Source organism: Periplaneta americana, chromosome 4, assembly GCF_040183065.1.
Source record: "Periplaneta americana isolate PAMFEO1 chromosome 4, P.americana_PAMFEO1_priV1, whole genome shotgun sequence".
Lineage (NCBI taxonomy): Eukaryota > Metazoa > Arthropoda > Insecta > Blattodea > Blattidae > Periplaneta > Periplaneta americana.
The window spans coordinates 74,741,740-74,768,922 of record NC_091120.1 but is presented as its reverse complement, the minus strand read 5'-3'; the positions used below and the strand labels follow the sequence as shown (position 1 = coordinate 74,768,922).

Sequence of the window (27,183 nt, the reverse complement as noted above, 5' to 3'; positions counted from 1 at the left end):
TTTAAATACCTGGGAGCAACAGTAACAAATATAAATGATACTCGGGAGGAAATTAAACACAGAATAAATATGGGAAATCCCTGTTATTATTCGGTTGAAAAGCTTTTTATCATATAGTTCTGCTGTCAAAAAATCTGAAAGTTAGAATTTATAAAACAGTTATATTACCGGTTGTACTTTATGGTTGTGAAAGTTTGACTCTCACTTTGAGAGAGGAACATAGGTTAAGGGTGTTTGAGAATAAGATGCTTATGAAAATATTTGGGGCTAAGAGGGAGGAAGTTACAGGAGAATGGAGAAAGTTACACAACACAGAACTGCACGCATTTTAATTCTTCACCTTACATAATTAGGAACATTAAATCCAGACGTTTGAGATGGGCATGACATGTAGCACGTATGAGCGAATCCAGAAATGCATATAGAGTGTTAGTTGTGAGACCGGAGGGAAAAAGACCTTTGGGGAGGCCGAGACGTAGATGGGAAGATAATATGAAAATGGATTTAAGGGAGGTGGGATATGATGACAGAGACTGGATTAATCTTGCTCAGGATAGGGGCCAATGGCGGGCTTATGGGAGAGCGGCAATGAACCTCCGGGATCCTTAAAAGCCAGTAAGTAAGTATTATTAATATAAGTCCACCATTCTACATTAATTGAAACTCTGAGTGAAGGTGTTTAGAAATGAAAATTTATTGCTATCGGTGAATAATAAAATTGGTTTTGAAACCATACGGAACACTCAGCCACACAAATAGCGCAATGGAAAATAACCTTTCCTTCTTTTATAAGGAAGGAAACCCAAAGAAAAGACTGACTTTGTTCTTTACTGAATAATTGTGTAGGAAAGGAAATTCAACAACTCTTCTAGGAAATCGAATGCGGTAAACAACAGGAAAAAACAAGCAACACACCTATAAGTAAGAGAGATCACGAAATATTGCAACCAGTCAAGATTTTCACCCACTCGATTGTCGACATGACAGGACCTCTACTATGGATGGTATTATTACTGGGAATCTTCGTATATTGTTCAGGTAGGTTAACTGCAATGAACAAATTTCTAGATTAAATATGTCCAATAATTTTATTTGCTTAAGGATGTTATTGTGTGCTTTAGTCTCGAAAACTTTAACACCATGTAGAAGAAAGTAGTGTATTTTTTTTCAATACAGATATATAGTACATTCTGCATTCATTATTTGTATATTCTGCATTCATCTATGATTCATGTATTAGTTTATACATAGGCGCCGACTACGGGCATGCTCGGTCGCTCGGGCAGACCCTAGAAAGAGAGTGTGCATGCTCAGAATACCCACTAATTTGATTTATTATTATTATTATTATTATTATTATTATTATTATTACTATTATTATTCTTGTTGTTGTAACTTAACTTATTATGACAATTATTCATGAAGTTTCAGTAAATTATCGCTTAGCTTATACTTCTGTAGATACTACTTTTTCTTCTATAAAAGGAGCCAAAAATACTGATGCATTTTTGTTCCTTTGGAAAGATGCTAATGAAAACTCTCATACACTACAATTAATCTCCCCTGAACTTTCACGACCAATAAAGATCCCTTTAAGATTAGGAAGTGAAACATTCAGGCAAGGTTCCGCGATTTATATTATGACGTATTGGATAAAACAATAATAAACTTGAAAACCCGATTTCCACCCGAAACTAAATCACATCTTGTAAAAATGAAACAGTTTTGCTAGGCTTAGGAGATAATAGTTATGTTATTTCTATATTATGGTCACACTTTTGACGGTGTAAACTTAACAGCGATGGAATAATCAACGAGTTCATCAGTAAAACAGCTGTCAGGAGAAACACTTTCCAGGTTATATCATCGTAGGTGAGTGATTAGGCCTATATAATATTTGTAAGTATTTATTCCATATTTTCACGACAAAATTGTATCAATAAATAATAATCCGTGGCGCTACAGCCCTTGAAGATCCCAGACCGACCAGCCGGCTGCTGGCCTCATGTCCACATGCGGAAGCAGAGATGGACGATCACCCAACCAGAATAGAAATATCGTGTGGTTAGCACGATGATCCCTCCAGCCGTTATAGTTGGCTTTCATAACCGGATTTTTCTATCTATCGTAGCTCCTCAACTGCATCACGATGCTGGGTGAGCACCGGTCCCATACACTAGCAGAAATTTCATGAGAAAATGTCTTTCTCCACGAGGACTCGAACCAGCGCGCATTCCGTAAGGCAGGATGCCTTAGACCACGACGACACGGCGCGGGACACAAAATTATATTAGGAATTTATAAATGTAGGTAGCGCAGTTTATAACATGGACCTCTGATTTTTAGGCTCATTTAGTGCAGTTTGAAACATACGTTCTTTAATGCACCTAGTTTTAGGCAATATCATCGCTCGAGAGTTTCTCGTGTTGCATTTAGGGATTTTTACATAAAATTGTTGCAACCTATTCTATTCGAGCCTAAAAATCCGAGGTCCAAGAGCATGCCCCACGAATTTCAAAAGTCGGCGCCTATGAGTTTATATGTATGTGCGCTGCAATACAATAATGCTACACTAGTTATGTTTACTCTATTGTATTGTATTGTATTGTATTGTATTGTATTGTCAAAAGTCAATAACAATGATAAGTTGTTTTAGACATCGTCAATGAACAATCGAACTAGAATGGTATACTGATATTCGAATCACGTACTCTTGTACTGTATATCGTAAAAAGAATTTACAAATAACTAGTGACTATACACAGGATTGAAACCTTTCCACATTACAATACCATTTATTTCATTTAACCGATATAACTTTGGCCTTATTCAATAAATAATTACTTCTTGTGGAATAATTATGTCGATCCTTATCCGTATAATATTCGGGTAACGAATGTTTAATTTTAATCAAACACTAAAAAATTGAAGTTTATTACAGGTAATATTTTTTTCTGAATAAACAATGGTCTTCAATGAGCGACAAATGATGCCCTTGACATAATTCTTACAGCCTTGTTTTGTAGAATAAGTCCCTTATTTATTTTACTATAATTGCCCCACAAATATATTCCATATTTTATAATACTACCAAAGAAGGCACAATATGCAGTCTTACACAGACCGACTCAACATGATCATTCAATGACAATGTATTATCCAAAATAATGCCTAAAAGCTTTACCGATTGAGACATGACATGCCATTATGGTAATTATTTGACAATGTAAATAGAATATTCAGAGTTTTATTAGCGTTAAGATTTAAACCATTAGTCTGAAACCATTGTAATGCAATACACATATGAAACTTTACTTATCAATACTACTCATAGAATCAAATAAAGTCGTAGGCCTATCATCTGCAAATACAATCTATTTACAACTCACATTTGCTGATAAATCACTGATAATTATCAGAAACAGCAATGGCCCCAGCGCAGATCCCTGGGGGACCCCAGAATCCAATTTGACCATATCAGAATATTTTTCCTTAAAAAAATCCTGAAACCTATTGGTAAAAATGATAGGATTAAATTTACCTCCTAATCTCTAGTACCATAATACATTAATTTAGCAATGATAATTTAATGTGACACACAATCGAACGCTTTAGACAAATCATAAAGCATAGCCATAGTATTTTTACAAACATCAATATATAATTCGAACTGGTAATGGAAATTACGGGAAAACGGCTGAACGGATTTTAATGAATGACCCGTCATTTTGAAGTTTGGCATCCAAAGATTTTCAGAAAAATAGTAACTTTCAGTGAAGCGTTAGTTTTCCTACATAATATTACTATTTTCCAAAATCCAACTTTCGTTAGTTTTGAGAACTAATTGCATTTCGAAAGAAAACAAAACACACACAATAATAAACAGTAGGCTATTACTCGAAGGCCATGACCTGCAGGAATGCTGACATATTTAGAGCTTAAATTCAATTGGTTATTAAAAATTTCAAGACTTACTAAAAATTACTTACAGATCTGATTCTGCGGTGTGTAATTTTCTGAATACAGCTGTCTATTGGCTATTAAAATCTACAAAACGTGAGATGGTTTGATGACATTATTACTATTAGAAATGAAATATTATTATAGTTAATGCCATGATGCGACTATTTTTCATTAATTATAGATCTACATATTATACTCTATTGATGATATGAAAGTGAAACGTTTTGGGGTTATATAAGTAGTTGTAGAGAACATCTTAAATTAGATCTTCATTTCCGCCCCTGAGCACGAGTTCTACTCTTTCAGGGGGGAGCTAAAGTTTTTTCTGTATATATTATATTTTGTTTCAATTATTAGCAAAATAATAAATAAAACAAATAAAAATAAATTTCTATAATTTACTGAGTGGCAGCTATATAATTAAAAAACTTACGTAAGATAATATTGTTATTAAAATCAAATATTTTTATAGCTATTAATCAAGTAGGGTTGAGTCTTTGATATACTTAATGGCGGTGTGGTGTACATATTTATATGCATCATTCTCTTCAGTATTGGCTCGAGAGAGCGTAAAAATTACAGTTCCTAAAGAAAGACCAAAAGATATTACTTCGGATAAAATAAGAGGCCTACAAAATTTTGTATTCTCCCGATCATTTCAGCTAGATCTCTTAGCAGGATAAAATGATTTTACCCTCTATATTTCAAGCTCTACCTGCAGCAGTTATACCAGGATGCTATTACTATTGTTGGAAAGCATAGCAAACCTGACATTTTTAACTTTCACCTACAATCCACAATGATCTGAAATAGCTATTGCTTTACTCCCACATGAAAAACCCACTGATCGTCTTGACATTGTTACTTGCGTTTTCACGTTGAAACTCAAAAACTGTAGTGGATAGGTTCAAGAAAAAAAGTATTTGGCATAAATAACCATTCAGAGGGAGAATGTTAATTTATTATGGAAGCAAATAACTTTCAAAATGTCTTTTATTTTAAATTGAAAATAAATCTGAAAAAAATTTTATTTGAACATCTAGTTAGATATAACCCTAGAAACTAGATGATGTACGGCATCAATAGCTGAACGACCTCTCTTAAAACCGAGTAGCAAATCATGAAACACATTATTGCTTTCAAAAAATCGACCAATTGCATAAACAATTTCCTCTAAAATTTTCAAAATATTCGTAAAATAGAAACTGGACGATGATTTTCCGTTAAAGCTGGATCCCCTTCCTTAAAATTTAAGAAATATATTAAATTTTAATATGGGAACCACCTTAGCAACTTTAAAAGATTGAGGGAAACCCCAATGAACAAACATTAATTTAATACATTGAGTGATAGTATCGACAATATCATGGATGACGTATTTCATCACATAACCACTATCATCATTAATATCCTTAGTTCAGCCCCTTAACTAATTTAATAATGTCTGTCTTTGAAACAATTTTCCATCTAAACAAACAATTAGATCTATTCATTTTGGCAAATAATAATAATAATAATAATGGCTTTATTTAACCTGGCAGAGTTAAGGCCGTAAGGCCTTCTCTTACACTCAACCAGGATTAAAACTTGCTTACATAGTTGAACAACAAATGGATAGGAATTATGTAATTAAATACTGAGAAATAAATAATGTAGAAACCAACTGACTACACGAGACAAATGAACTACATAATATGTAAATATATTACATCTTTAACCAAATTCATAAAAAAAACGATTCAGCTCATTAGGACTAAAATTACAATCGTTTATACTAATGTTATCTAGATTTCTCACAGAGTTAATTATTCTCCATGGGAATTTACATTTATTTGGAGCCTTATTCATAGTTGTTACATTAAAATTTCTTTTGGCCTATATTAACTTCAACTTATAGTTCTTCTTTTTTTTTCTTCTTTCCGAAACATACTACTGTAATTCTCTCCATTAGAACCATACCGTACATCCCATAGAGTACGAATATGTAAACTAACGAGCTTATCTCTGGCAAGCCTCAATTCATGAGTAGACCAACCTAGATTCGACCTTCTCTTTATATTATGCTTATTACTTGTAAAATTCTTAAGTGGAAAACAGATAAAAATAAGAAAGTATTGCAAAATTTTTAGAATACGCTTAAAAATCCATGTAGACAGAGGGACATCTTACTAGAAACAATTAATAACAAAAATTGTAATTATGTCATTGTAATGAGAACAAAAAATGCAATGGTCCATGATCGAACGAAAAGAACTTGGGCGATGAATATTAAGAAACAAATCGACCCAAACAACTCCTTATTGTTTAAAACGTCCTCTTTATTCTTCTTCCTATGTTCTGAAAACAGTTCATTAAATCCTCCAAGAACCTATATGCTAAATCTAGAAATAAAATGATTAGCTGTGTGATGTATAATTAATTGGAATAGTTTTGGAAGAAGAAAAAACAAAATAAACTTCGCATCGTCCATTACATTTAAGCCTTCAATATTATCGAGATTGCAATCGATATATTATCATGATTATCTTTAATTTGATACTGGTCCGTGTAACATCCGTATAGATTTCTTTGTCCAGAATCCTGGACGGAATCAGGTCATGCAGACAGAGGCGATAGGACTAAGTGAGCGATGCTCAATTTAAAATAGTACAAGGAATAAAATTCCGAACGTGGCGAACGGATCCGTTCCGGTAAGTGAGTGCCTAACTTTATTCTATCGCATACAATGACAGTCTCGTATTAATTTGCCACATTAGATCGCGAAAACGAAGGAAAATAGAAGAGGATACTTTTGAAAGTTGATTGTAACCATAATTCCTACTTCAGGAGTATCATGTACCTATGTATCTGTGAATATTTCAGCCTCTCAGTGAACTTGAGTTAGAATAATATTTCTTGAAAATCAAACGGCTATAATTCCATAAACTTCCCGAATTTCACTCGTATTATGCATTTTCATTGAAAACGGTTTCAGAAATCATATCCTAAAATTACAAACATTTTTCATAAATAACTTTTCAATATATAGTCTGTTTAGTGGAAAAGTTAGCAACGAAATAGGAAATCAATGAGACTACAATTTTTCCTATAAGCCCATGATATACAGGTTTTTATATATTTTCTTTACAAGGAGAAATTAATAATAGGTACTACATAATTTTCAGAAAATGAGAGGCTCTTCACAGACAACATCCTCGTCGTGGAGAGCAGAAGAGGTGAGAAAGCAGTCTTGCCATGTCGGCCAAAATACCCAGACACAGAAGTGAAGTTGTACAAGCAGGGCGTAGAGGTGAGGAATAGAACTTCAGATCATTAATGACGTAATCGAAGTATACAACAAACTCTTCATATTAGCCAATACACACTATACTGTAACTCATGTCTTTTAATGAAAATGAATATATTTTTTTCATATAATCCTCCAGTGCAATTTCATTAGCAAGGACATGATTATAACTGAAGAGAATGCAATTTGTGGAATAACTAGTTATTTTGTAACAACCAATTAAGCGAAATTTGTGTTATTTCCCAAAAGTCTTATTTCAAGGGATTTATTATCCCATTGCAAGAGGGCTAGCCAGCCCTCTTGTCCCATTGTGATGATTCGAAAAGTCGATAATCGAACAATAATACAGGCAGAACTCACGGCGTGTAGTGCTGATTACAGTAACAAATTTGCAGTTAGCAGCCATTCACCGAAAACTTGAGATTGGCGCAATCCCAACTGAGCGACACGCAGCAAACGACGTTCATACCGTGTTAGAAATTTTATAACTGTGAACAAAAAAGGATACAAAATTTAGATGAATACACTTATTAGATAGGGAACAAGCTTGTACACCTGTTAGTTTGAAGTATCCACCATCCTCGAAGGGAAACGAAAGTTATAACCTTTCTGAGCACCACATGTCTCTGAGATTTGCCAGAAATCCTGGTCCCTGCGATGTAAAACTGCAAGAGTACTGATACAGATATATAAAATCGTAAGCCGACTGATCCAGATATGTAAAACCGTAAGCTGATTGGTCCAGGTATATAAAACCGCAGGCTGACTGATCCAGATATGTAAAACCGTAAGCTGACTGATCAAAATATGTAAAACCATAAGCTGACTGATTCAGATATATCAAATCGTAAGATGACTACTCCAAATATGTAAAACCGTAAGCTGACTGATCCAGATATGTAAAACCGTAAGCTGACTGATCCAGATATGTAAAACAGTAAGCTGACAGATTCAGATATGTAAAACCGTAAGCTGACAGATTCAGATAAAACCGTAAGCTGACCGACACAGATAAAACCGTAAGCTGACTGACCCAGATATGTAAAATCGTAAGCTGACAGATTCAGATATATAAAACCGTAAGCTGACTGACCGAGATATATAAAACCATAAGATGACTGATCCAGATGTATAAAGCCGTAGGATGACTGAACCAGATAATGTATGTAAATCGTAAACTGACTGAGCCAGATATTTAAAATCGTAAGCTGACTGATCCAGATATGTACAACCGTAAGCTGACTGATCCAGATATGTAAAGTCGTAAGCTGACTGATCCAGATAAATTGGTATTATTTTCACCTGAAAGATGTGCGAAGATCTGTGCAACATAATTTTAGTTCTTTTTGTTCTTCAACAGATGCCCCTAGGAAGACAAGCGAATAGCAATTTGATTGTGTCCTACAACCCCAGCACTGGCTTCACTTTGGAAAATGCCATTATTGCTGACGATGGCGTTTACATGTGCAGAGGAATGCGAAGAGGAAAGAATGAAGCGGTCTTCGTGATGCTTTCAATTACGTAAGTAGAGAAACGTCTTCAAAGTATCGTTAGCGAATAAAAATGCAGTTACAAGCAAAAACACTAAAATTTTCATAATTCAAATTTCCGTTGAAATATGTCGTGACACTCGGCAGGAATTTAAACGCAGAATAAATATGGGGAATGCCTGTTATTATTCGGATGAGAACATTTTATCATTTAGTCTGCTGTCAAAAAATCTGAAAGTTAGAATTTATAAAACAGTTATAATACCGGTTGTTCTGTATGGTTGTGAAACTTGGACTCTCACTTTGAGAGAGGAACAGAGATGAAGGTTGTTTGAGAATAAGGTTCTTAGGAAAATATTTGGGGCTAAGAGGGATGAAGTTACAGAAGAATTGAGAAAGTTACACAACTCAGAGCTGCATGCATTGTATTCTTCACCTGACATAATTAGGAAAATTAAATCCAGTCGTTTGAGATGGGCAGGGCATGTACAGTATGGGCGAATCCAGAAATGTACATAGAGTGTTAGTTGGGAGACCGGAGGGAAAGAGATCTTTGGGGTGGCCGAGACGTAGATGGAGGATAATATTAAAATGGATTGGAGAGAGGTGGGATATGATGATAGAGACTGGATTAATCTTGCACAGCATAGGGACCGATGTCGGGCTTATGTGAGAGAGGCAATGAACCTGCGGGTTCCTTAAAAGCAATTTGTAAGTAAGTAATAAGTAAGTATGTATAGATATGTCATTAAATTATCAAATTCTGTGAAAATGAACACAAGACAGCGAAAATGTTTTATTATTTTATTTTTGTTCCCCCCATTCTAAAATTACGAGATATTAAAGTCAATGAAAATATAGACCTACATAATATAGTAAGAAATACCTTTGGTCTAACTTCCATTCAATTTCTGACATTTCTTTGAGGTACAAATAGCGTTGTCCTCTGAGCTTTAGCTTATATTTATAACATGCTAACCGTTGGAACCGATATTTTGGGGTTAAAACCAAATGAAAAGGAGATGGATTTTGAAGAAAGATAAAATCCTTTGCATGTCTTTCTTCGGAAGGGGACTAAAGTTAGCAGATCCATGTCAAAGATTTATTAGAAGTGAAAGAATCCTGTTTCTAATAGGCTAGAGGTCTTCAGACAAAAGTTGTCGACCATTTCTCGACAAAGTTTAATTTCGAAGTTGAATAACGTCAGCAGTTGAAAGAGTCGTTAAATAAATTCAAATAGTAACAAAAGCTTTTGAAAATGTGTGACAATATGAAATGTTGGTTTATAATTTTCGCAACTTCTTTAAGGTACAGAAAGTCTACGAAAATACACACAATATAAAGAGAAGCTTTTATTACCGGTATTTTCGTAAGTTCTTCGGGGCATCGAAAGAAAATTATAAAGATAATTAGTTTACAATGAAAAAGTTGCATTTGTCGATATTTTCATTTCTGAAACTTTAGCAACGTATCGAAAGTCTACTAAATATTCAGACGGTAATTAAAAAGTTTCATTACCTCAATTCTTTATTTCCACAACTTCATTGAGGACTCTAAAATATAATAATAATAATAATAATAATAATAATAATAATAATAAATTTAGCTTCCCCTATGAAAAGGTTGCCAGATTTGACGAAGCGTATTGCATATAATTTGCTCATTTACAGTTAAGAAAGGGAGAAAAAAATATCATATATACCGCGAGAAAAATAATAATACGGATTTATTGGGATTGATATTTAGAATAGAGTGACAGAGTTTGATGATCTAAATATATAATTTTTCTCAAAGTTATAACAAGTACCTAAAATCCACAAAACTACTCAGAATGCAATGAAAAGGTTTTTCTCTCCTGAACTATTCCACTGAATTTCTTTACATGTAAGATCTACAAGTTGCATCATGTGAGTTATGAACATCAGATTTTTCACTGAAAATAACTATGCTTCCTTTGAAAAATAAAACAATGTGAAGTTTAACAAAATTTATAGAAATCTCGAGACAGTCTGTTGAACCGGTCAGAACTACTATATCTAACATGTAACATACGTTATAAATTTAATCTGTAATGTAATTAATTTATAAGTCGTGAGATTATATTGTCAAAATCTGACGCGCTGAACATTAAGCGGGCTGTTACCGTCTCATGTCAGTTTTCGAGCTATGCGGTACTCATCGAAACTTTTTTCTAGATGTAAACTACACCCATTACTTACACTACATAACATAATTGTGTCCTATGGACTAAAGTTGGTTAAATAAATTGAAGAGAAAATCCAACATTTTCAGAGTAACATTAAGTAAAAGAAGTCTCCACTAGATCCGGCACTTAACGATGCGTGCTACCATCTGTCGAATATTGCATAATCTACTTGAAAGAGAATCAGCGACAATCGTTAAGCAACTTCTATAAGATCATAAAATACGCACAAAAGTTGAATAACCTACTTCATACTCAAATGTTAATGTATCGACAGCATCTTTGGATACTTAAAATATGTACTTAGATACTTAATATATGTACCGGCATGTTAATCCTTTATATATTTTTTTTTTGCAAAACAAAACGTCAATAATGATAATAAAAAAAAATAAAATAAAAATACTCAACAATAAAAAGACCATATCCGTGATGATACAAGGTAGCAATAAAATACAAAAAAATAAAATAAAAATAAAACAAACTATCACCGTGATTCTATGAATCTATCACCTTCATTTTTATGCTTCGATTAATACCAATTTTAATATCCGAGATGTAATCAATGTAATATGAAGTGAACAGGTAGTATGTACACAAAATGTAGGAAATTTAGGCCTATTGAACCCTATATTTTATGAAAATAACTGCTATTCTTTAATAGTTGTGGAAATTGTGTAGTGATATAGTGAGAAAGTTTCAGCCATTTACATGACCTTGGAGTTATTTCTTGTTTTAGTGCTTTAGGCCTACTAAGATATATACTAAAAATATTCAGAAGGCAATGCCAAGATCTTTAGTAATTTACTTATACATTCATTTATTTGTTCACAGAGAGAGCTGATCGGTGAATTATTAACTGAAATGGAGACCTAATAGAACTGCCATAAATGATTACAAACAACATACTGGAGACTTCTTAGTTATTTCAAGAAATGAAATAATCAAGTCATATCACATCCTCATTCAACAAATTAAAATTAGATACGTATATTTCAACTACAAATACCGTATTTCGTCTACTCGTAAAAGCTTGAACACTTGTAAACAATCCAGAAATAAATAATGAGATTTCTTTTATGAGCGTGGGTTTAATAAAAACTGTTGAAAATATCATGAAAATAAATATTCTTACTTATCCTACTAAAGGAAATACGTTCATAATTTCTCCTTTCCTTCTAAACATTATTAGCTATGACACCAAATTAAAAGACCAAACTGCAAGGTAAGTGTGCACTTCGGTAAAGTAAGTTACATTAGAGACGATAATACTAATATAAGAAGTTCATGAAGACAGAAGTTCCTCCAACACATAAAATCCCAATCAGTTTGCTCGTCTCAAAAATGCAGAAGAAATAAAAGATGTAGCAAGATCAAGACGTCCAATTTCAAGGTAAGTGTGCACTTCGGTAAAGTAAGTTACATTAGAGACGATAATACTAATATAAGAAGTTCATGAAGACAGAAGTTCCTCCAACACATAAAATCCCAATCAGTTTGCTCGTCTCAAAAATGCAGAAGAAATAAAAGATGTAGCAAGATCAAGACGTCCAATTTCAGTCGGAAACGATTTAATCAGAAAAATAAATTAAAAATATAAATGAAACGTTACATAATTTTTTTATGACAGATAACTTCGATGTGGGGTGTGAGTAAGGAAGTCAGATGTAAAATTTTAGTTAAAGAATTAAATAAAAGGAAGGTCTATATTTAGGTTGTTCTTATACAGCCAACTAGTAATTATGAAGCCTACACACATCTCGGTTTCGGGCGTCTTTCTGTAACTGGGAAGATTAGACATTAGGCAAGCACGCGCAGAGGGGAAGAATCATCGTCCTTTCCGCTAGCCGCTACAAATATGATATCATAGCCTACTGCGCATACCAATTTTTGGCTCACGTCTTACCTTCTCAGCTGAATGTTATACATATTGTCTACACGACAGTCACAGACGAACGTAAATTCTGATAAATATGACACTAAAAATTCAGAAATTTATTATCCACTTCATCAGTTAACGAAATTTTTCTTTTGGCGGACATACCGACACAAGTACAGTATATTAGCGTGTATGTTCTTTATTTACCTGGTACATTTCTAATAAACTTTGCCTCCTCACTATATGAAAAACTTTTTTCAGTATCAAGAAAAGATCCAAAATTTTATTTCAGGATAAAATATTAGAACAAATGAACTCTTTCAATTACCTTGTCGGGGAATTGTCATATAAAGAGGAAAACGATATTTCAGAAAAACTAAGACTATTAGGGAAGTGAAATCAAGTCCTTGGAGCAGAATCAAGTTAAAATATCGACCATGACTAGAAGTACGAGAATACAGAGTGTATACAGATTAGTGTCAAATATCTTGAGGCGGATTCCCAAAAAGATAACATTTAAAACCTTTCATATGAACATGGTCCTGAACATGCTTAGTTTCAGAGTTAGTAAGGAGTTTATTCTTACATTGAGTCCTGAAAAGTAGTCAACTTAAATTTGTTTCATTTGGCAACTTTTTCTTTGGATCAGGCCATGAGATTTGTTTTGCTTTGTTTATCATCTCATTGATCTCTAATTGTTAGTGCTACAACTGTAATAATTGCTAGTGCTACAACTGCATAATTTCTAGTGCTACAACTGCATAATTGCTAGTGCTAAAACTGCAGTAATTGCTAGTGCTACAACTGCAGTAATTGCTAGTGCTACAACTGCATAATTGCTAGTGCTAAAACTGCAGTAATTGCTAGTGCTAAAACTGCACTAATTGCTAGTGCTACAACTGCATAATTTCTAGTGCTACAACTGCATAATTGCTAGTGCTAAAACTGCAGTAATTGCTAGTGCTACAACTGCAGTAATTGCTAGTGCTACAACTGCATAATTGCTAGTGCTAAAACTGCAGTAATTGCTAGTGCTAAAACTGCACTAATTTCTAGTGCTACAACTGCATAATTTCTAGTGCTACAACTGCATAATTGCTAGTGCTAAAACTGCAGTAATTGCTAGTGCTAAAACTGCACTAATTGCTAGTGCTACAACTGCATAATTTCTAGTGCTACAACTGCATAATTGCTAGTGCTAAAACTGCAGTAATTGCTAGTGCTACAAGTGCAGTAATTGCTAGTGCTACAAGTGCAGTAATTGCTAGTGCTACATGTGCAGTAATTGCTAGTGCTAAAACTGCAGTAATTGCTAGTGCTACAAGTGCAGTAATTGCTAGTGCTACAAGTGCAGTAATTGCTAGTGCTACAACTGCATAATTGCTAGTGCAATAATTGAAGAGTTCAGAACCGTAGTGGGCCAAGCGTCATTTACTAAAACCGCAGAAAACAAGGGTTAAAATAAAGTTATTACCATAATTCAATGGAAACATATTTAAAAATAATATAAAGTATACACATTCAAAGTAAATGATATGTCAATCTTCATTAAACTATGGTATTCATTTAACTTTAACCCTTGCTTTCTCCGTTTTTAATAAATGACGCTTGGCCCAATATGGCTCAGAATCCTTCAATTGCTAGTGCTACAACTGCAGTATTTGCTACTGTTACAACTGCAGTAATTTCTACCGTTGCAACTGCAGTAATTGCTACTTCTACAGCTGTAGTAATTGCTAGTGCTACAACTGCAGTAATTGCCACTGCTATCGCTAGAGCTGCAACTACTACTGCTACAACTACAGATACAATAATTGGGTCTACAATTAGTATTGCTATACAGTACGTATAGCTAGCTATTCTTAGGGAGAAGAAAGAAAAATGTGAAAGAAAAATAAGACGACCAAATAAGATGAAAGAGGAAGAGGGAAAGGAAGGAAGAAACAGAAGAAAATAGTAGACAAAACGTGAAGGAAGAGAAGGAAAAAAGCAGAAATGGAGGAGCAGGGACGGACTACGACTACTGTATTTTTTTTTACCCCAGTCACTGTAGATCAGAGACATCTAGCAGAATACTTGCTTAGCATCCTGTACTACCGTCCTGATGTGCCATCTGTGAAGCGAATAGAGAACTCGTCTCGTATCGACACGTCCCGTGAGACACCCATAATAATATCAATATTAACAAGTATTGCTTGGAGTAGCCTACACGCTGACACTCAAGGCCGCATGAAGACTCCAAGTAAATTTATTTTAACGCTTTATACACATTATATATAAATTTCTTTAGTAAATAAAGGAGAAATATCGCAACTTTCAAAGTGCGAAACTCGAAATTTTGACATAAATTGACTGTGTAACACACATACTGGAAAGTGGCTTGCGATAACCTGTCTTATCCCCGCTTGATATTTCTTCTCTTGTCTTGTCTTGTCTTCTCGTCTTGTTCTACCCTGTTTCATTTTGTCTCCATTGAATTGTCTTCTTGTGTGTTCTATCCGCCTCTTTTGTTCTATATTCTTTATTATCTGATATTTTTCTTCTTTAAGTATTTTATGAAAAACAGGCGGGGACTGAGAGTTCGAAACGACTGTGAATTGGAAGATAACATAGGCCTATCACTAAAAATTCTTCACATTATCTTCTATTCAGATTTGGGTCACGTTAGTAGCAAAGATTTAATTTTTATTTCGGTTAAATTATTTGGATGGAATAGTAATCGAAGAGCATTAATACATTAATTTTGAACTTGGATTTTAAAGTGAAATCTTTATGCGCTTTAGAGTCATTTACAATATAATGAAAACGCAAACGTAAAGGGATACAAAAGCTTGTGGTCACGTTACTTTATGGTCCTATTTACAATGCAAATTTCAAGCTTTCTTGTTCACGTTGACATGATTCGAGAAGAAGGAAACACGCACTGCATATGAACAAAAGACGACAAGCTAACATAGATTAATTTGATGATATATTTATAATTTTGCTTCAAAGTCATCGTTGTCTTTATGATTAAGAACACAGATCATATAAAAATGTGCTAAAAGAAAATATCGTCGGTTTACAAGCAAAATACACTACGTCGAAAATACTCCGTCCGAGAAAAAGACACTTTTCTTCTGACAAAACTGAATCCTCAAAATATTATTTTAATAAGTTGTTTATTTTATGTGCATTTCATTTTACCATTATATAAGTTTATATACATACATTATGTATATTATACTGGGTGTTCATTTCAAAATGTGTCATGACGTCACTGTTGAGAGTCAGCGATTTGAAGCGAGTTTCAGCTTTTATGTCAGAGAAGTTGCCTATATTTAAGGCGTTAAATCTGAACTTGAGAACGTGTACGGTATAACTTGAACGTCGTAGCAACAGATGACGGTCTGTACGGTCTGTGTGCTACCATAACCTCTTTCGAACTGTGTTTTGCTCGGGCAAGTCGTACGCAGGGTATTTGTTATCATCGGTTGCGTACGGCAACATTCCACAATACAAATCAAATGCTCCGTGTCCATGTTGACCGTCGAAGTTAATGTCAGCAAATACGTAAGTAATCGTTTTGACTCTCTCCCCATATCCCGACAGCAAGAAAAAAAACTCACCTCTGTAGACTACGTATTTCTAAACAGTTCACATTCCTGTCACTACCAGCGTTACCGTACGTATCGGTACGTACTCTTCAGAATGGACGCCGTACTTGCTAGGCAACTTGTCTACCACATAGGTAATTCGCCTTTGCGGAAGTGTAGGAAGATCGAATTCTCTAGGCTCATCGACTAGCCGCATGACGACATACAGCGAGCCATGACACACTTTGAACTGAACACCCAGTATACACCTTTCTCTCTAAAGCATAGATGTCGTACGAGGTAACCCCTGGCTTAAGCAACCAGCAGCGCATATTATTTAAGGTCGTTTTTCCTATTTTATATGGAAAGTTATTGGCCTTAGCAGAGCATGATTGACATGCAATATTTCCTGGTCCTATAGGCGTTTGGACACCCATGCTCTAGACTTCTAGAGTAATATTTTTAATCAATGCCTTTAGCTTGTAAATCGACGATATAAGGAAACAAATTGGTTATAAAATGAAATCTGAAGGTAGATTCTAATTATAATATTATTAATATAACCTAGTATCTTTGACGTTACAAAACGCAAATGTTATAAATTCTATTACATACAGAATGATCCGTAAGTAATTTCATTATTTTTAAGTGGTTCTTTCTAGAGACATTTCAAACAAAAATGTTTAATTCAATTTTTCTAGTTTTTGCTTCCTTTCAGAGATAAAAACTATTTCATATTAAACATTTCATTGTGAGTTTTGAGAAAATCATTGACTGAATTCCCAATATGCTCAGTAAATTTGAGAGAAAAGTGTATTACGAAAACAAACGACTGGAAGAATTTCAGTTTTGTACTTTAAATGTGCAGAAATTTGATCTGAACAAATGTAACATTTAAAAATTCCTTTTCACAACATCACGTTACATTTGTCCGGATCACATTTATGCACATTTAAATTGGTTTTTGGGTTATTTTACGAAGCTGTATCAACATCTAGGTTATTTAGCGTCTGAATGAAGTGAAGGTGATAATGCCGGTGAAATGAGTCCGAGGTCCAGCACCGAAAGTTACCCAGCATTTGCTCGTATTGGGTTGAGGGAAAACCCCGGAAAAAACCTCAATCAGGTAACTTGCCCCGACCGGGATTCGAACCCGGGCCACCTGGTTTCGCGGCCAGACGCGCTGACCGTTACTCCACAGGTGTGGACTGCACATTTAAAGGACAAAACGAATTCTTTCAAACATTAATACATTGATCTCTTAAATTAACTAAGCATATTGGGAATTAATTCAGCAGCTTTCCCAAAATACGCTATGAAATGTCTCATAAAATAATTTCGCCTCAAAAAGGAAGTGAAAACGAGCAAAATTGTATTAAACTTTTTTGTTTGAAATATCCCAAAGATTAACCTCCTGAAATGAATGACATTACTTACGATTCAGCCTGTATAGGCCTACTTTATACTTAAAAATTAAGTCACTCGAAATTTGGTTTGAATATTAGATTCAAAATTCTGCATCAAAATAGGGTTTGAATATTACATTAACAATTTTGCGAGTCACACAATATATAAATATTTGAACACCTTGAATTACAATTTCGTACAAAAAATCAAAATGTCTTGAAAAATGCATTTTACGAAATTTCGCGAGTTTCAATTCACCATATTTTATCCTGTAAGTCTTTTAAACATAAAATTATTTTTTACTAGCTGAAAACCCCTATTTCGTGTATCTGTGATATGCGAAACTAGGTGTCTTTATCCATCATTATGACAATCTCCATAGTATCTATTAAAATGGTGCGGTTGGATGTAGTACTGTAACTGGCATACAGATGGCATTGTGAGGCGGCGTTACGTCCTACTCGGGGAAATAAAACTGCAGTTCAGCAGGACTTCGTAGGGTATTTAGCCTGCATGACTGAATCCACAGATGGCACCAGAATTGAGTCACAATATCTGCAAGAAAGCGACCGTTCGGACTCAAAAACCCCTTCCCATATTAAGGGACGGTAAATCCCAAGCTTCTGGCTGCCGCCATGCTACCTTCGAGCCTCTCCTCCAGGAAAAAATATGTGACGATAGGATACTGTTTGAGCTACATCTGTGGTACCTCTTGGGCTGATGATACGCTGTTATAGATTCTATTCAACTGAACACTCTCTTATGGGAGTTTTTACTTGTAATATAATAATCACTAGTGTGAATGACGTAGAACTTCTATTTACGTCTCCGCGAACACGCTCATAAAGACACATGGGGTTATGGAGACGTTGATAATGAATGAATGATGAAATGAAAATAGCAGAGTAACAGTTGTCATGTATTCTGCATGTCTTGTGAAAGCTGTCTGAGATCAAATCTTTGTCATAATTGACAATTGACAGTCAGCCGTGTTAGTTATAGTTGAGACGCTGGAGAAAGAGAAAGAGACATGATATTTCTCAATGAAAATATATTTTCTCATCAGAGAAAGGGGTTTGTACTTTCGGTTACATTTCACGATCATGAAGACTATTTGTGATAGTGCACAACTTAATTCTCTTTATCTTCAGACTGGCTGGAGATGTCGCCAGACTCGCTGACCCACATCAACTCGGAGGCTCCTGAGAGCCGAGAGTTACACAACTGACCAAGTCTGTTCAGTGATAAATCGCTGTAGAAAGAGTTGATGTTACGTCAACCAGCAAGTATTTTCATTCTTCGCGAGATATCATATGTTTGTATAAACACGATCCCTTTGCTTTCTTCTTCAAATCCACACTCAAACATTAACATGAACAAATTGAATCACTGTTGTACAAAGGATTTGCGAAAAGTAAGGTAACAATCCTTTCTTGAGAAGTATTAGTAACAGGAAGATGTAATTATATAGCAAGAGAGAAGTGAACACCAAACACATCTTATCGACATTATATAAAAGCTTAATTATGCACTTTTTCCAATGAATCATCAATTTATCATTACCACTACCGAAGAAGTGCCTTTTCAAATCTATTGATCCACATTCTACAGCTTGGGAACTTTATAATAATAATAATAATAATAATAATAATAATAATAATAATAATAATAATAATAATGATAATGGCTTCATTTAAGGGTATATGTTCGTGAACGACCAGAAATATTATCAGAAGATGCAGGCTCTAAATTTCTAAAATTTTATAAGGAAATGAACTCACAATTGGACAAAAATTACAAGGTGCCACAACAAGACTCATTAGAACTTAAATAACTGATAAAAATATAAAAAAGGTTACTAATAATATTTTTAAGAATTTACTTTTTACTTTAAATTAAATTTTCCAACATTTGAAAATGTTCACACATTATTTCATAACTCCACAACCATTAGAGACAGAATTCTGAAATTTTGTACATTGATTTAACATGCATTTATGCAAACGACAGACTACAGTAATGCACATTTCTTTGAAAATAGAAAATCAGGTCACAAAATATGATGCAAATTTCAATATATTTTATATAGGACAAATAAAACATTAATTGTATTAATATAAACAACTCTACATGTCTCAGAGTAGTCTACTTTTCAGAAATAAGTGTTTATTACATGCAGGAAAAGTATTAAAGATGTCTGAGAGATCACATCAATGTTATGGTTACCAAATGATGTAACTTCAGAATTATTTTTGTTTTTTTTCCTTACTCTGATAAAACTGGTTTGAAAAATATTATTAGTAACCTTTTTTTTTATACCTTTATCAGATATTTAAGTTCTAATAAGTCTTGTTGTGGTACCTTGTAATTTTTGTCTTATAAAATTTTAGAAATTTAGACCCTTTATTCTCTGATAATATTTGTGGTCGTTCACGTACATATACCCTTAACTTGGCAGAATTAAGGCCGTAGGACCTTCTCTTACACTCAACCAGGATTAAAACTTACATAGTTGAACATACAACGAATCGGATTTAAGTAATTACATACATATAGTGCAAAATAAAACTACGTATATTCAATATAAACGAGTAGAACTAATGACAAACTGAAAAAGTTTGATGAAATACTGCTTCACATACTGTGCAATTCAATCAAGAATCATTGCACCAAAATTACTGATACATCAAACTTACAGTCCACTATTAGCTTCTTCAGGTTACCATTTGTTTCACCTCCTCAAGAAACATCCTTCAAAAAGAAATATCTTTACGGAATAAACATTTCATTACGTGACGCCTCTTCAGTACTGGCATTGATAGACTGACCAAATCGTTGGGACAAGAGCAATGGTAGACTTTGAAGTTATATTTAGAGGTATTTCATGATCATTTTTCTTTAATTTAAACTCTCTATAATGTAGCACTTTCGGGACAGAAATTTTTTTTTTTCTTTTTCGCAACACCCTCCGAAACATTTTTAGTCATTGCCGCTACTGAAACTGTCATTCACCCTATCCTCTTATCTTAATACGAAGGTAGAATCAGTTTTTGGAACGTTTTGTCTGTTAAGTAATGATGTATTGAATAAAAATCTCTAGCAATAAGAGACATCGGAAGGCTCCAACATTCATGACAAGGTAACTTCTGAGACGGAACAGGCCAGATGGCCTACCAAGAAATAGTTGATGAAGGCGATAAAGACTAAGGCAAAGGTTATGAAGGCGGAGATGGAGGGCGGAGGCAAAGATGATAAAGTATTTAACAATAACTATCATCATCATGCACTAGGCATTTTTGTCTGTTAAAATTTACAACTACTCAATCCATTGCTTGTTTGGCCTTCCAAGGCTTCCCCACAAATTCATGTTTAGTTTTTATCAGTTTGTGACGGTCTTAACGAGTTCACTAAGTGTGTGTGTGTGTGTGTGTGTGTGTGCGTGTGTGTGTCTAGTATCTTATATTTTACCATATCACTATAGACCAATATGTAAAATTATTTTCTAATAAAGAGTATTCATGAAGTCACTATTCATGTTCAAGGTGATGTCCACGAGTATGAATACGGACTCGGACACGTTTCTATTTTCAAACACTTTCGCCAGTTCTTATTGCAAAATATCCTCTAGGCTATATACATAGTTATTACAGCTTACAGTTCATCAAATGTGAATGGGGGATATCGATACATGTTCATTTTGCTACAACTTATAGATAAAAGTGTGGTTTTAGGTCTGGGGAGCTTAGAGGCTATAGGTTTTTAGACACGATAAGTTTTCCAAACATCTCAGTCGAAAGTTGTTCAGATTTGTTAGTTGTGTATGCAGTTTTATTTCGTACCGACATTTTTGGGTTCAGTTGAGATATTTAAAATCAATTAAGAGTAGAACTACCTACAATATAAGTAATTCCATTGTTTTAACTATTAAAGCTACTTACTATATAAGGTAGGGGAGGTCGGGGCAAGTTCGGCACCTTAAGCTAAACATTCACATAAGTACAATAAAAGGACAATTTATGTTTCAAAATCTTAATGATAAATACATTTGATATATTTGTATTATGTATATGGATCAGAATTTACAAAAAAGTGAAGCATTGAATTAAAAACAAAAATAAATTAAAGAAGCTACCTTTGCCGAAGTTGCCCCGCACTCTGGGGCAACTTCGTCAGTATTTGTATCCTCAACAAAATAGCTTATTTCCGAGTTCAGATTTCATTTACAATATAACAAACTCTCATAGGACTAAATTTAATATTTGAACATATCACAAATGAAGTGCCCAAATAAATTTTTCATGTCTGTACATGTTCATATGCCCATCATATGTGTGGCTAATCTTTGTTTAGACAGTTTTTTGACTTCACGAAAGCCTCAAGTCAGGCAGATCCAGCCATATTCTGGTTTGTGTTGAAAGGATGCTCTATATGATTGTATTCTGCGAATCCGAAGGCTAATCTTCGAAATTCCACTCTAGACTTTCCGAAAAAACATTTTTTTGCAGATTGATTGCATGCTGCTTCAAATTCTCAGCTATATCTGAAGCAAACACTCTTTTAAACCTGACTTTATTTTATACACCTGGTGCTGAAAGATCTACTTTCAGCGAATACTGAAGTGTAGTTCATGGCACTCCATAATTTTTTCGGCAGATGTCAGGCTTATCTTCTCTTATTATGCTCATATAGAGCTTTCTTGAGTGCGTTCTGGTCATATTTGTTTTCAGTTTTCCACTTGTAATTTAGAACCATTTAACTGGTAATAAATAGGCAACTAAAGTGTACGAGGGTCACTCCAAAAAGTAATGCAGAACATTTTAAAAATTTATTTTTTATTCTACAACTTTGCAATTTATGGAGGCCATATATACGACCTTCCCGTTTGTATTCATTTTTAATTTAAGTCGTTCTCGTTAGTGGCTCCATGATAGCACTCCTTCAAGATGGTTGCTGTACTTCACATTCGTCAGAAGCAATGTGCTGTTATCGAGTTCCTATGCTGTGAAAACGAGACTGTGGGAAAAATTCACAAGAGGTTGAAAAAGGTGTATGGAGATGCAGCTGTCGATTGCAGTACGGTTAGTCGGTGGGCAAGCAGATTATCTGGTGAAAGAGGACAAGCCAATATTCGTGATACTCCTCGCAGTGGCAGACCCTGCACTGCACGAAGTCCTGACAATGTGCAGCGTTTTGACAACATGGTTGTGGCTGACAAACGAGTAACAGTGAAAGAATTGTCACTCCAAGGTTTGTCCCAGGTGGGTTCCGAGGATGTTGACAGAATCCCACAAAGAAACCCGGAAAATAGTGTTCAGGGAACTTTTGGACAAGTATGAGAATGGTGGAGATGACTTCCCTGCAAGAATTGTGAAAGGAGATGAAACATGGCTCCACTATTTTCAACCGGAGACAAAGAGCAGACAATGGAGTGGCATCATGCTGATTCACCAAAGAAAAAGAAATTCAAAACTGCGCTTTCGCCTGCAGCAGAAAAAGTTATGGCTACTGTGTTTTACAATTCAGAAGGGCTCTTGCTTAAGGACATCATGCCACACGGAACCACCATTAATTCTGACGTGTATATGGCAACTGTCAAGAAACTTCAAGCTCGACGGAGCCGTGTTCGACCACATCGGGAGAAGCAGGATGTTCTGCTATTTCACGACAACGCACGGTCACATGTCAGTCACAAGATCACAGACCAGATCAGAAAACTTGGATGGGGGAACACTGAAACAACCGCCGTACAGTCCTGATCTGGAACCATGCGATTATCATCTCTTTGGTAAACTGAAAGAATCTCTTCGCGGAATGAGTTTTGAAGATGACTACTCCCTCGTGCACGCTGCTAAAGAGTGGCTCAAACGTGGTGGTTCAGGCTTTTATCGTGTAGATATACAGGCCCTTGTTCCAATGTGGAGTAAGGCAGTTGAAAGGAACAGTGATTATGTGGAAAAGTGACATTTTGTTCCTAAAGGCTGTATCTACGTTCTGTGAAAATAATTTAACTATAGTATAAAATGTAGTTTTCAAATATTGTGCATTACTTTTGGAGTGACCTTCGAATAATTGCTTTAAATTACTTTAAATGTTATAATTACTTATTTTATATAGTCAACAAACAATACAGAAACACTATCCTCTTCCTCTTTTCCATAGGGCAAGATCGGCAGCTTCCTGCCGAAGTTGCCACAATTGGCAAGAAAAAAAAATATTAATCAGTACCCTTACTAGGGGCTTGCAACCAGCTTGCCAAGCTCATAGTCTGATACAGATTTAGTCATTCTAAATAATGATGCCACTCACTAATCTCGTCAATGTTATCGTTATGGGTTCTTTAAGACATAAAATATCATAATTACAATAAGCCATGAGTTGAAAAAATATATTTACCTGTCAGATCTGCAACTATCTCTCCATACCATACAAGCGTTATTCACAGCAAGCGGTCATGTTTTCTCAATACACTACCCTCTGAACAAGCCCTTATTTGCTCAGGTCTTCGAAACAAATGCTATGACGAAGTTGCTCCTAATGCCGAACTTGCCCCGATCTCCCCTACGTGATTTATGTCACCTTGTTTTCATCACCAAAACAGTTTTCTAATTAATTATTATTCAAACCTGCTATGTAAAAGAAAGTGTGAGACGTCAAATAAATTTCTGATGCGTACTGTCAGAAATCAGAAACCTTCTAAAATTATGTTATAGATTGATCTCTCTTTATTCCAAAAGTAGAAGACATCAGATTGGCATTCACTTAATTTCATATAATGAGAGATTTACTCAAACTTCAATAATGCAGAATCAACTCATTAAAATATGTCGCCTAATGAAAAATTAATAATAATAAATAATAATAATATATTATTATTATTATTATTATTATTATTATTATTATTATAACAGCAGTAAATCGTAATACAGTAGTATATTAAATGTAATAATTCGTAACGTATATTGTTATAAAGTTTCTTAAAACAGTAATGAATTTCTGAATAATAATGATGATACTGATAATAATAAAAATAATATATGCGAGATGGTATTTAGCGAGATGAGACCGAGAAATAGCCAAGAATTATCTGCCATTCCCTTTACAATTGGGAAAACCTCTGAATAACACTAGCCAGGTAATCAGCCCAAGAGAGGAAAGTAGGCCTACTCGCTTCAGAGTGATTCTCCAGAACAGCACGCAAACTAAAATTAGGTTTTTCTGTATCCTTATTCTGAAATTAGTTTTGATTCAGACCATTCCACTATACGAGAGAATGATATTACACCTAGTTACTGTAACAACACAGTCACAAAGAAATTCTTTATACAACTCATTTTTATCTGGATGTCATCTCCTTTGGTCTAATTTGAACCCAATAAGCTGAAATATAATTAAGATGGGATTTCTTTCGAGTTTCTTAATAATTAATGGAAATTAATTATGGAAAAAACTGGGAATAAATATCGAGTTTTGAAGTTGAAATATACAGGCAAAACAGTTACGGACATAATCCCTACAGAAAGGAAATTTTATTTATACAACTTACTATGCAAATACAAGAGGAATACAAATGGCTTTTAGAGAACCCGAAGGTTCATTGCCGCCCTCACATAAGCCCGCCATCGGTCCCTATTCTGAGGAAGATTAATCCAGTCCCTTCCATCATATCCCACCTCCTTCAAATCCATTTTAATATTATCCTCCCATTTACGTCAAGCCTCCCCAAAGGTCTTTCTCCCCTCCGGCCTCCCCGAAGATCTTTTTCCCCTCCGGCCTCCCAAATAACACTCCATGTACATTTCTGGATTCGTCCATACGCAAATCTTATAAACTTATTCCTTTGCTGTGGTCGTACCATAGAATCAGTCCTATTCCGAGGCTTATGTTGGGGTTTGTAACAAGCTGTTTTTTTACGGTGATGGGTTGTTAGCCCTTCGCCCAATCCTCAAGTTAGAGGACCATCCCTTATCGGCTGTCAGCGACTGCTTATTCAATATATTCGCAGCTACCTTCCATATCTGGAGACTATCTCTTCTCTCTTACTATGCAAATCTTTTGTGAATTATTACAAGATAAAAAAAAAAGAAAAAAAAACGACATCGCTGAATTTTATACTACTTATATAATACCTTATTACTTATTTATTTCCAGTGACGTAGCATGTCGTCTGCATACACAACTGTCATCTGCAGTAGCCTACACTTCCTCCGTAGAGCAGTATCAAGAAGATGGGAAATTCGAACTGCAGAAAATTCTCAGAATGATGCAAGTCTATAGCGTTGTCGCTCCTTATTTGTGCTACTCGTGTTTCCCAAGGATCGACAGTGTTTATATCTTGCTAGCAGTGTTCTGAAATAGGATGTGGTACACTGGAACAATATTTTTCTTGTTTGTATTTTGTTTACAAACGTAAATAAGATAAGCAAGTTTTATATTAGATTAATTCTGGGAATTTTATGATTAACACATGCTCGAGCCTTTCGAGATATAGCCTATAAAGGTTAGAGCGCAGCTTCGACACTGATTACAAATTACAGTCGTAGACTAGTAATCCACGTCGGGCTTAAATAATTACCCGTTTTCATTCTATCTCCAAGAGTGTATATGTGTGCAACTGCGTTTATTTTTCGTTTCTATTTGGCGTTCAAATTTTATTTGCAGTGTCTACCAAGTAACAATAGGGATATCCTGAACTAGCACCAACAGATAGCGCCCGTGTACTTTGAGGGATGCGCTTTGCGTGTGCATTTGTTTTCCGGTATATAAACATTGAGGATTTACGTAGCGTATTAGTACATTAAATACTCTTAAAACAACTCAAAATGCCAATTTTTTGTGTTCCTATATGTAAAAACTAGGGGAAGCCTTTTGTCTTCATTCAGGTCCCGAAATATTCTGAATATATGCTTTAAACCTTAAAAAATGTAATCAATTATTTTGTGCCTCGAAAAAAAATATATCTACTTCAAGTAAGGAATTGCTGACTACAGTTTCATTTTGGAAGAGGGGAAAGAAAAATTAATAAAAACATATGTAACCTCGACAGCAAGATATGTTAGCTTAGATTATATTCATTACTTCTAGGAGTCTCCGAATTTTACGCCTGCAGTAAACTCTCGATTAACTGGGATGTTTTTTATCTAGGACAATGTATAGTGAAATCCATTTCATGAATAATGTTTTTGTTGTGCTGAAGACTAATTATTAAAAGCGGGTTTTCACATCAAATTTTCAACTGCATGTCCTTAACCTACAAAACACAGGAATAATCGTCACACTACTGCGATCATATTATTTCATCTTAACATTAATTATCTTTCTGCAACCAGAGAAACAAATACGAGGAAGTCAATCTCGATAGTACCTTCCCTATAAAAAAAAAC

General features: G+C 34.6%; 1 protein-coding gene across 2 annotated transcripts; it reads left to right on the top strand.

Annotated features, from left to right (window-relative positions):
- The first annotated feature begins 877 nt into the window (after positions 1-877).
- On the top strand, positions 878-26,862 carry LOC138697950 (uncharacterized). Of its 2 annotated transcripts, none has more exons than XM_069823565.1 (4): positions 878-1,038; positions 7,128-7,252; positions 8,610-8,770; positions 25,952-26,862. In XM_069823565.1, exons 1-4 carry the CDS (start codon positions 981-983, stop codon positions 26,151-26,153), a joined length of 546 nt encoding a protein of 181 aa, XP_069679666.1. In that variant the 5' UTR covers positions 878-980; the 3' UTR covers positions 26,154-26,862. The 2 variants fall into 2 exon arrangements, with proteins under 2 accessions (XP_069679666.1, XP_069679667.1); XM_069823566.1 differs by lacking the exon at positions 25,952-26,862 and adding an exon at positions 11,777-12,095 and having other exon boundaries at positions 879-1,038.
- The last annotated feature ends 321 nt before the right edge of the window (positions 26,863-27,183 follow it).